The 12,163-nt window shown below is 40.5% G+C and overlaps 1 protein-coding gene across 1 annotated transcript in view; it reads right to left on the bottom strand.

Annotated features, from left to right (window-relative positions):
* The window catches only part of rngtt (RNA guanylyltransferase and 5'-phosphatase), a 77,133-nt gene that overhangs the window by 45,464 nt on the left and 19,506 nt on the right, over positions 1 to 12,163 (bottom strand). The window contains exons 9-10 of the mRNA XM_044049036.1: positions 10,284 to 10,419; positions 6,460 to 6,531 (exon numbers count right to left, since the gene is read on the bottom strand). Of these exons, the coding sequence (XP_043904971.1) occupies positions 6,460 to 6,531; positions 10,284 to 10,419 (208 nt within the window). The remainder of the gene's footprint in view (positions 1 to 6,459; positions 6,532 to 10,283; positions 10,420 to 12,163) is intronic.

The raw sequence follows: 12,163 nt of genomic DNA, 5'->3' as shown, positions 1-12,163 counted from the left end.
AGAGGCCTTCAATTAAATGTAAAGGCATAATAAAGGGATGGAAAAACAGCATGACCCTCAGGTTGAAGCTTTGGGGCACTTAACCTTTAATATTTATTTCAATCATTTGAAATTAGAGGCTTATTTCTTCTCCTTATATTGTTTATTTCTATTACCTTTACCACTGTAGACATTTTTGTCTATAACATGCCAGAAAATGATGTCTGTTTTGATTTTCATCAAACTAAGGTAATATCTCCACGTGACATCAGTGAAAAGCACTAACTCTGCATCTGTTGGTCGTCTAATTAATACATCAACTCCCGGACATGTAGCTTTTCTTGCAAAAGCCAAACTTATATTTCAAAACAAGGAACTTGATGTGAAAATGTTGAAATAATAATATAGATCAAAAAGCTATGCGGCAAAAACATCAACACCTTTATTCTTCCAACACCGGCAGGTTACGGATCAATACCTCCTCGTCTATATCAAGGAGGTGACTCGGGGGCATTTCATATTTTGTTTTTATTACTGTGTGATAAAGGCCACAACATTTCTCTTCTTGTGCTTTCTGTGGAATTATTGAAAAGATGGAAACACATTTTGCAATTCCTAGACCGTATTTCTTTTGGGTCATAAAAATGGCCAAAACATAAGGCCAGAGTTGAATACAATCATTCTTTTAAGCACATACAATGAAATGTCTTATAAAAAATATCACATTTCATATATACAGTGATCCAACAGGACTATAAACCTGAAGAAAATACCACTGCACTTAATATTTGTAGTAATACTAACACCATTCACAAATATAGTACAAAAGTACAAAACCAGGAAAATACAAAATGCAGAGTTGGAAAACAACTACAACTACCAAAGCTAAACTATTAAGATTACACAGTGAGGGTAAATTCAGGGTTGATTTACCTCACTTTGTTTACTGTGCATCCAGTCATTTAAGTACCAGCACTTCTTACGTTTTACTATGTGGAGTAAGATGCCTGCACTCTGCTTAGCTTATTTCTAAACAGAGTGTTATTTCCAAGGGTGCACTACGCAACATTTTCTCATTCTCCTGAGAGTCTAGCATTTGTTTGGTGTCTAAGAGTTTTTATTTTTAGTGTTTAACAAGAACAATAGCTGTTCTATTGGTAGTGTTTCACAAATGGTTAGTTATATTCACCGACTTCTTGCCACATCTGCATCCTGGGGGAACAGCATAAGTACGCCAAATAAAATGTTATTGTTAAAATAACAATTCATTAATCTGTAGTGTCAATTTGAAAGTATTCTAATAATCTATTAAGCATCAGACTCTGTGAAAATGATGATTATTCCATGTCTATTACATCTGTGTAAAATGAAAAGTGTTGCATGTTGGGATTCTAAGAGACTTATATGTATTAATCAAAGATAAAATCAATTATTAAAGCATTGAAAATAAATAAAATGTAGTAATGCTCTTTATTAGAATGTTGTGAGGAGTCAAAGGTACAACAGAAAAGAAAATATTGGTGGCCTGTTATGACTTCTTTGGCGTGTCCATGTTGTACTGTCTGCAGGATGTCAGGATGAGGAGGCAACTGTGTGCTAATGCACTGGTTGTAAAAAGTTGATAGTGGAGCACTTTACCATGACTTTGATTGTAGAGTCTGTCTGACTGCTGTAATGCAGCCCTAACAACTCTGTAAGAGCAATCAATCAGCTGCAAAAACTAAGGTCACGGCCATAATAAAGTTTCAACCCTCACTGGATGGTTTCTTTGACGACTTCTCTTACTTCGAGGGTGACTGCAGAAAACACACACGCACACATACACTGCATTATCCTAGAGCAACAGCTGGTATCATGTCCCACACATTCTGCACCATCTGTCAACTGTGTCATCAAGACAGAACAAGATGTAAGTGTGGAAGATTCAAGGCACGTGCTGTCCGCGCCTGTTCATCGGCGAAGCGCGGCCAGTGTGAGGCTCGTTAATCCAACATTAGTGGGACTGAAGACCCTGTGAAATCAGCCCGTCTCTCTCTCTCTCTCTCATTTCCTCTAAAACGGTCCCACAGAGTAATGTCATAGTTCACCGCCAACGCTATAAACTTGTGGGCACTGTTTGTTCTGCTCCATATAAGCTCATCATCACCGCTGTGGGTTTTTGTGCATATTGGACACTTTTGTGGCAAGACGTGGCAATAAAGTGCGGATTAAAGAAAAAGAAAACGCTGATTGGCTCCGACACTTATCTCACTTATCTTATCTGTGAATCTCAGTCTGTTTGTAAACAAACTTTAAATAATCAAATGATAACTTACTTAAATTGAGCCTGTTAAAAATTGGAATATTTTGGATGTTGGAAGAATGCTTTAGGTAGAAGAAAAATACATTTTATGCCACTTTCAGATAAAATAGTTCAAGAAAATAAGCACCAAACGTGTCATACGCTACAGAAAATTATTTGCTGTATATTCTGGGGTTATGTGATGCTTTTAAAAAAAATGAAAATAAATCTTACAAGACACTGACAACTTAATAAGCTATTTCCGCTACTTAATGAAGGCGTCAAATGAAATGAAAGCCAAAAAATGTAATCAAATCATCACTGTTGGAAACCAAATGGGAATATGTGTGATTGTGTAAAGTCCAAGAAGATACAGTTCAGTCCATTACATAATCCACTTTGTGGGCAAGGTGAAGCGAGTGCATAAAGAATCTATAAATAAGCTCACATTAAATGTTAAAATGAGAGTGAGGGAGAGAGAGCTGCAGAATGATGGCGGAAGAAGAGCTGAAGAACACGGCAACAGCGGGTAATAACAGTCGGTTATAGTTTTCATCTTGATTTTGGGAACAATATTTTCAGAATCAAATATGAGTTCACCGGGCGCCGATCCAGAAAAATAACAACAAAACACTAATTTTTTTTGGTTTGTCAGAAATGACATGGTATTATACACTGGAAAAGGAAGAAAATCAATGTGGGGACGAGTCAACAAAAGCTCAATGTGTAGCTTCCCGTGGGATTTCTCTAACAAAAACAAAATGTGGGCCTTAAAGCTGTTTTGGCCTAAAACGGTTTATAATCTCTGCTCATCTGTTTGCGTCACAGATTCACATTACATTTTTTAGAACTAGCAAAAGCAAAATGTTAAAAAATGATCCATCCTATGTGAGTTTTAATCTAGGAAACATCGGTTATTGGCTACTATGTCACTTACACTGCAATTGGGGCATTTTAAGTCTTAATCTTCCCTGTGGTGTTTTTTTAGTGAGATCAATATATGGACACAGGAAAAAAACAACAACAATCAGTGCTGCTCCAAAGATGGAGTTTAGACCCAAACAGCATTAAGAGCAGGGATCTGCCTCTCTCTCTGAACTGTGGTGACATTAATATGTAAAATTATACAACACTTCTGCTCTTGTATGAATCATTTTAATACGGCGATGGGCTTCCCTGTCATATATTATTCCAAAATGGCATAAAAATGCATCTTTCTTCTACAATGAGACATGCTACGGGTGAGACGTGCTACATAAAAGGCAGATGGAATGGTAAGAGTGCTAGCGTGATAACCGACTACATTAATTTTTGGCAGAAAAATCCATTGCACAACACTAATTGTGTCCTGCACTGAGTGTTCAGGCAATCTGGTTGTCAAATAGAGAGCATTACTGCCTCCCCTGCTACAATTTACAATAATTATCCCTATAATGACTACTTATTTGTTTCATCACTGTCCACATGTTCAACCACATGCTCGACATGGGCATGGAGGTGGAGGATGGCGTTATGATCACAGCATGAAAGCCCCAACAGAGTAATTAAATGTTAAAGTCACTTTTACCTAAGACTGATATACTGACACGCGTCACGATACATATTGCGATGTTTCCAATAACGACCATGTCCTACACAGAGGAGCGGCGGCAACAGGGATATGTACTGTATTGTATCAAATGACCTCTGCTGCACTGCACGTTATGTGACGTTTCAGTCTCAAGGCTACCACTACAGCATTCGCTGCATGAGTGAATACACGTGTCAGTAAGATGTACCTCACGGTATTCCGCTGTATCAATTCTTTAGCCAAGGCTAGACGCCCAAGCGATGCTGCCCTTGGTTTGGAAGGAATGGCGCAGCCCAGTAACTAATCCTGGCGTGTAAAGTCCTGCAGAGCAACAGAGTCTTGGCAAATGTGATAGGCGCTCAATTTCTGCTCGGCGATTCATCCGATTGGGACTTTTATCTCCTCTAATGATGCGAAGAAAGTTTGTTCATATCTTTATGTCTGTGTCATGCCATCTGGCCAATCCCACATGGGATTAAGAGACACCATCAAATTAATAAGAATAAATGATAATGTACATTTATCCTAGTTTCCTACCACACACCACAACTGATTATAGTACATCTTGATAAAATGACTTTTCTCCCGGTCACAAGCTAAGGAAATGTTTCATATGTAAAAAAGTGTCTGTGCATCGGCCATATTTTCAAAATATATGAACAAAGCCTTCCTCAATTGCCAGTAAAAAAGGGCCATAAAAACAAAATGAAACTCATCTTCGAAGACATTCAAACAAAACCCACTGAACAAATGATCTTTTCTCCTTCATGACTAGAATTTTGTCCAGTTTTAAACGTAAGTGTTTAAATACCTGATCTTAGTTGGGCACAGAGGCTCTTTGCACATTTTGACAACAAGATAGAGGTCAATCAAAGGCGCCGTGCCCTTTGAAACTCAGTTACAAGGGGTCATGAAATCGCTTAATCCGAGAAAAATCTCATAAACCTCCAACAAGAATCGGGACACCGCACAGCTACAAACGAAGACACGAAATGGAGGGGTAAGAGTTAAGTGGCAGGGGGCAAGCAGTGAAATGGGATTGAGCCAAAATGTCAGGTGTCAGATCTTTCTACATCAACTTGAAAATGAAAGACATGTACGCAATTGTGTTTTCATCACTTCTTCACAGTTCCCACATAGTGAGGGAGTCAACAGAGACTCTCCAGCAAAACAAAAGTGCTTTTTATTACTTTAGAGTGTGGGCAGAAATAGAAATCCGTCCAAGTCTCAGGGTGGTGGTCAGGGTCAATCACTTTCCCTGCTGGAGAGACACTGGACAAATAGCCCGTCACACCCCTCACACCAAAATCCAAAGATCGAAGTAAAGCGTAAAAAAACCCATTCCATTACTAAATTGATCGTCAACTATTTTGATAAGCGAGGGGTTGGGGTTAGAAGTAGTTCAGATTCAGACAAAGAAATCGTTAAAAGTGATTCCTTTTGGTTTGTGACAAAATAAGACATTCAAGAACATCATCGTGTCGAGGTTTGGGAAACACCAACGAGAAGACGAAACAAGTACTTCTGGCTACGCACTCATCAAGAGCATACCGGCATCATTTCTCCCAACTTTTCAAATAAGTCCTCTCCCTCCCTCTGCATTTCCATCCTAAGCTTCGGTGGAAGGAGGAGCCCACCACACATAAAGGAGAGGGCTAATAATGGCGAGCAAGGATCAATAGATCATGTGGAGCTGATAACCCCTGCACCATCTTTCCCCTCACCGCTGGAGACTTTATTGAGCCGTGTGCTTGTGTGATCCTCTGATCGATTGGAGAAAAGGGGGTAAAAGACCAACCCGGTGGCCAATGAAACGGTAACCGTGACGTGGAATTTACACAGTACTTTTCTTGTCTTGCAGACGACCCAAAGCTTTTTTTTACGTGACCGTCCTACTCAGGGTCACGTCGGCACGCAGACCAGAGTAGCTGAGCCAGGGATCAAGCCGCTGACATTCCGGGTACTCCATACTCTAACACGCTTTCCATAATGAGCAACAGAGGCTTGCTATGGGCAAAGTGTAGACTCATTTGTCTCCGTGCCTGCCTGCTTGCCATTAGCAGCACAGATATTGGTCGGGCGGGAAAAAATGACTTAAATGCTTGAAAGAGTGTTAGTGGTTAAGAGCCTTGTAATGATGTCCTCAGGCGGACACAAAAAAAACGTGAGAGGAATATGCTATTATACATATATCAAAGAAAATGTCACACTCAGAAAGGCACAGAAATAGATTGATCACATTGTTCATTTTAAAACCGGTGGAATGATTCGTGCATACGAGTGTCAAAGGTTTGTAATTAATATTTAATATGTTTGTTAGAAGGAGTCTTTGAGAAAAAAAAACACCTACATAAATATTCAATATGAGTCACACACAGTTCAGACACAAGCACTAGCGAAGCTCGGTGTGCGAGAGGCTGTAGGGGTCAAGCAAAGTCACAGTCTTCACTCCAAACCACAGAATGACAAAGTACTAACAGTCACTCTGCAAATATGACAGAGCCTTGGTCGACTCATTTTATGTGCCATTTGCTTTACTCCATCCGGGATCTTGATCTGGCATAATTTCAGCAGAAACGGGGTCGAGAAGACACAAAGAATCATCAAACAGGAGGGGGGGTGTACTCACATTGTATTTGATGATGTCGTATATCAAATAGCGGGGGACGGGCTGACCGTTCACCTTGTCGATGATCATCTCCTGCAAAGACACAGACGAGTCAGTTGAGGAGAAAAGAAGACAATATAATAGTTAGAGAGATAAGAGAAAAAAACCCACAAAGTTCTAAATCTGGGTACTCGTCATATAAATGTTATAGCAAGTGGAAAATGGGAGTCTGTTTGACAGTTGCTATGTGGGATGGGACACTCGCAGGGGTGAAAACTCTCGACTGGTTGCCTATGCGCGGAGGGAGAAGCCCGCAGCGACAGGAGGGGAAGGAGGGGGGGGGAAGCAGGGAATTGTGTGTGCATTTGTGTGTGGAAAGACATGAAGCAGAAATAGAAGTGCACATCCATTATGCAACACTCCAGAGTTGAGAGTCAGGTGCAGCAGTGGTGCATGGCACCGAGCAGACACACCATTAGTTTTCAAAAACTGTTACACAACCACGCCGTGTTATGACAGCAGAGATGGACGCCTAAACCCCCCCCCCGCTGAAGTACATTGTATGTGAGAGAGATCTTTACTATGATGGTGTACATGTGAGAGTAAAGCAGTAGAATTAGCGGGGCCAAATTCAAACATTGTAATCAGCAAAACAGCTATAGCTGTACTTTATCGCAAATCAAGTCATATGTGAATGAAACTATTTCAATGTCAAAGATTGTTGATACTTTATCACTTAATTTATTTAACTGCAGTAATTGTAACTACTTCAGTGATAACTTCTGTTTCATAGCAACGAAAAGAAATTCATATTTTAAAAGGCATCTCATGGCGCAATGCTCCATCACTTTTTGAACTTATTATACAAAAAAATACAAATCATATGGTAATTGCTGTATCGGTTAGAGAAAAATAAAACAAACACAACTTGATATTTCCCACAAATAGTTCAGCCCCATTAATTAGATAGCCATATTTATTATCTTTTTAATTATGTAGGTGACTAACTGCACTCTGCTGCAGTGACTGAGGAGGCAGAGGAGCAGCAGCTCACCTGTCACTCAGGGATTCGGCTGCATTCCAATACTGGAAAACTCTCACATTCATTTCTGACCCACAGCACAAAAATAATGTCAATCGTTATTTAATATTAATCATGAAGCAAAAAAAAAAGTGCACCGTTAAAGGCTTCTTTGAAGCGAGCTGATTTTTTATTTATTTTTTTGAACAGTGGACAGAACGAAGCTGTGGTTATTCCGAGTGGGTTCCATTCCATCTTGAGGTACTCGGCTGTGCTCCTCAGCTCATCATAAATATTGCACTGCGCTTGACTGTATTCCTGGCACAGCTGATTGATGCACCGTTCTGATTTCATTTCCTTCTGAGAGCGGCCCCTGGCAGTAATTTATCTTTACTGGTACTTGCTTGTTTAGACTCCTGCTGTTCCGTCTCTGCTGAATGTCCCCAGCCCCGTTTACCTGACATGACAATTCACTTCTCAATCATTCTCTATAAAATAACTGACACACGTCATTCATATCAGCCATATCACGGCAGTTATGCAATGATATGTCAAACTTTATATTACGCAAATAAACAATGTGCCACAATGGAAATGGTGCCATTTGTTTTCATTCATTTTTAAATGTTAACAAAGACAAATACAATATTTACAAAGATGATGGAATATTTTGCATTCTCATATCACACCAGATAGATAGATATATATTGTCTTCACTGTGCACAATAAATGAACATTAAAAGCCAATAATATTGTGTTGATAATATTTCTTTTAGTTTGTAGTTGTATAAACTGCCTTTTTGGAGAAACTGTCACATTTCCCCTTCCAGCAGTCATTGCCAAGTCTTATTTTATATGTATGGTATATTACTAAAGCTACTGTGATTATATTTATTTAAACATTAAATGGCGCCAGCATCAGTGCCTATAGTGGCATCCACAATTTCTGTGATTCTGCTACATGTGTCTCTTTTCAAAGTGAATGACAACCTGAATATGAAACCATGAGTCATGTCTACAGATAATGCTAGAGAACTGTGTAAAAGAGATGATGTCATCATCGGAGGCTACTGTCATTTAGAGTACGTGTCTGCTACGAAACCATAAATCAGTACATTTGCATGCACAGTTCAGCTAAGCTACGGTTACAGCTCGACTAAACAACTCAACCGGATTACTGTCCTTCGACCAGTATACATGCACTAGTGGGGATAGATGTCTTTGAATTCCATGCCGAGCACCAATTCCACTCTACCTACCACCTATAAACTTAAAAATAATTATTCAAGCTGACAGAGCAAAACATTGGTTTCCTCAGGAGTCCAACAAAATGGCCTAGCCTGAATTTAGCCTTGCTTTTAAATCGCCGTTGTCTTATTCTTCCACGTACTTGCTTCTATTATTTGAAGAGTATTAGACATTGGTCCAACGAAAGGTGAACACGTTTAGTAGCCTGACTCCCAATAACAGTATCTGAGTGCAATAGTTCAACTTTGAGAAATTCCATTTTAGAGACTAACATGTTTAAAAATCTGGTTTATTTGGAAATGAGTGTGAGAGTGAATGGCTGTTTCTATGTGGCTTTGTGATGGACTGGTGCCCTATGTCAGCTGGGATTGGCACCAGCGACCCCTGCAACCCTCACATGGAGGACAAAGCGGTAGACGATGGATGATTTATTTGGATTGGCACAAAGTTTTTCCAACACCATATAAAAACACACTCAGTGTGACCAGAGGAAACAGCCATCTGATGTTCAATACAAATACATCAAATATTGGACGAGTTGACATAGAGCTCACTGAAAACTGTGCTACAAACCGACACGCAAAGACAAAGACCAGTGGCTTTAGGCTACGGAATGAAACATATCACACAACAAAGCTGGGCTTCTACAGGGCTCACCACAGACACCCAAACACAGCCTCACTAAACCGAGAGCCAGCAGCATCATCTGATGAGTAAACACCAGTCAAAACAAACCTCGTAGCAATTTAGACACACATCCGCGACGGCGCTTCAAAAGGAGCAATTAGATGTACTGCCTAAGTGAGGAAACTAATTTCACCACATCAGTCAGCAACCCGCCAAGAGGAAGCACATACCTATCTGCATAAATCTGACAAAACAAGAGCAGGGACAACACAAAAGAAAAACAATGGCTGGCAACTTATGTGTCATCTCCAGCACAAGAACACTGAAGGCAAACAGTGCCACAGAGTCATAATCAAATATCAGCTGGCTACACGAGCATGCAGCAGATTCTTTGCCAGCGTTATCAGTTGTGGAGGAGTAATAGCGACTCGGGCAAGTGCACCTGCCGCTGTAGAGCGATGGGACCTCTGAGACCTGAATCGCACAAAACACGCCAATAAACGCCTAAGCCTGGTATTACAGAGTATGGATAAGTAACCAATCTCTGCCGTCACCCCGGGGAGCTCAGTGCACTGCAGAGAATTACAGAGCAGCACAGTGTGGAACAGAAAGGCAACAGTGACAGAAAACTGTAAAACATTTCATTAGCCGTCTCTCCAGGACATGGATGATCACATTCCACTCAGCCGTGCATGACAGGCTCAACCATCAGACTGAGAGGTGGCCTTTTTCACCTAAGGTTTGCCGAGTGATGTCAATTATGTGCAAGACTGAGCAGCGGGAGCAGAACAGTGGGGTTACCGAGGTGAAGATGGCAGGGATGTGCAATTCCAGTCAAAAGAAGAATGGGCCAACATGTTGGAACTTTCTTCAGCAAGTTTCAAGAAAAGCAGACATGGCAAAATACACATAATCTTAAATTAAAGTAGTAGGAAGGATAAAAACTCACCCCGTCCAATAGAGTGTTAGATAAGTGGACGCGTGGATCTTTCCGGAAAGGGAACTCTAGGTTTGCTATGTGGAACACTGAGTTGTCTCTGTCGAGCATGAAGACTTCATTTTTTCCATTGATCAACATCATGTACCTGCAGGAAGAGAGAAGGAAGCGTTAGAGCCTTTTGAGAAGCTCCCCCTTCGTTTATATACATTTCTCCCGTTACATCAGTATTGACGGAGCTGCCGTCGTCACCTTGTGCTGGGTGACAGATCCGAACAAAGGATTTATGGGAATATGGAAAGCAGAAATGTAGTGCAGAAATTGGGAAGCAGAGTAGCATACTGAGGTAATGAGGTAAAGCTTGGGCTAGACCCCCTTATTTCTAGTGAAGACCAAAGCAAGGACTATAAAGACAGAGCCCTGACCCTCAACCCCATCAAGCACCTTTCGTATGAACTGGAACAGAAATTGTGAGCCAGGCCTTCTTGTCCAACATCAGTGCCTGACCTCATAAATCCTCTACAGAATGAATGGGCACAAATTCCCATAGAAACACTTCAAAAAATATTGATGAACGTCTTCCAAGAGGAGTGAAAGCGGTTATAGCTGCAAAACGGGGGGACCAATATTAAAATACTGTAATTGCATGTATGTGAATCCCCCATTTCCCCCTCATTTCTGGTGGTCTTCTCTGTCCTCGTCAAATAAAAGACAAAGAAAATGAAGACACTACAGTGACTCACAGTCATTCCAAACAGGGCTGAGCTGGGGCTAGAAAGTTAGCACGCCTTATGTCAATAAAATGTGATGCAAATAGAAGAAATGTGTCAATTAAAAACAGCTTAAAGTGAGGATAAAACCCTTGCGACTCGTCTTGAGCTTCACTCCCCACTCGAAAACTACAAATACTGTGTGTGTCTAATGTGCAAATGTGTTGCAGTCAATCCAAATGAAACAAAAAGGTGAAAGTGTAAGAGCTTCTATCGTGCCTGCGGAAAGGAAGAGTGATCGCCATCACAGATGCCTCTTAATTAACCACCTTTTCTTTCATGTAACGGGTGTTTAACAAGCCTTATCAAAGCAAACACAAAGCATTTGATCAGCGAGACCATTTTAATCATTACGAGTAGGAATTTTTACCAGCCACCGCTCACGACTACAGCGGGTGGATGTTTGATAAATGAGGAGCAGCTTCACATGTTCACAAACATGACCCCGAACCATGGGGCCCGTTTGTATCCTGAGCTGTTAACAAACTTCCAAAAGTCTGTGGTTGCCCCTGCGCCAACACAAAAAAACACAGGCCTTTCTTTGTAACAGATGTTGAAATTGCATACATCAGCAGTGGTTGGGTGATTTGTTTGCATGAGCATAAGGCTGAACTAATCCATGCCAGCCTTGGCAGGTGAGATAAAGGACTTGCAGCCAAAAAAAAAAAAAACCTCAGTGTACCACAAAATCAATGAATAAAGTAGGTGATTAAAACCTTTAAACAGGTTATAAAATGAAGTGGTGTTGCATTTCCTACACCAACAGAGTTGATTTTGGTAAAACTGAATTGTCAACTCTTTTGAGGGGGTGGGAAGGAAGTTGGTCAATTTCACCTTCTAAATTAGAAATATATTCTGGTTTATTTGCTTTTCTATGACAGTAGTGAACAGAATGTATCCACACACTATAATTTTAAGGATGAGCCATCAAACAGTTTCACGGGAGGACAAAAGTTCGGTGATTTGATGTGAAAATACTATGAACATTTTTATACATGTATCTGGCCAATTACAGGAGACAAATGAACAATTACTGTGCAGACGCAGGATTAAAATTGGGAACATGCATTTTCATTTCATGGGGCCTTTAGGAGGAATCAGAGGAAAAAAACTCCAAAGACG

The sequence above is a fragment of the Solea senegalensis genome, linkage group LG17 (genome assembly GCF_019176455.1).
Source record: "Solea senegalensis isolate Sse05_10M linkage group LG17, IFAPA_SoseM_1, whole genome shotgun sequence".
Lineage (NCBI taxonomy): Eukaryota > Metazoa > Chordata > Actinopteri > Pleuronectiformes > Soleidae > Solea > Solea senegalensis.
The sequence above is the reverse complement of the archived record's forward strand: the minus strand, read 5'-3'. Positions and strand labels throughout refer to the sequence as shown.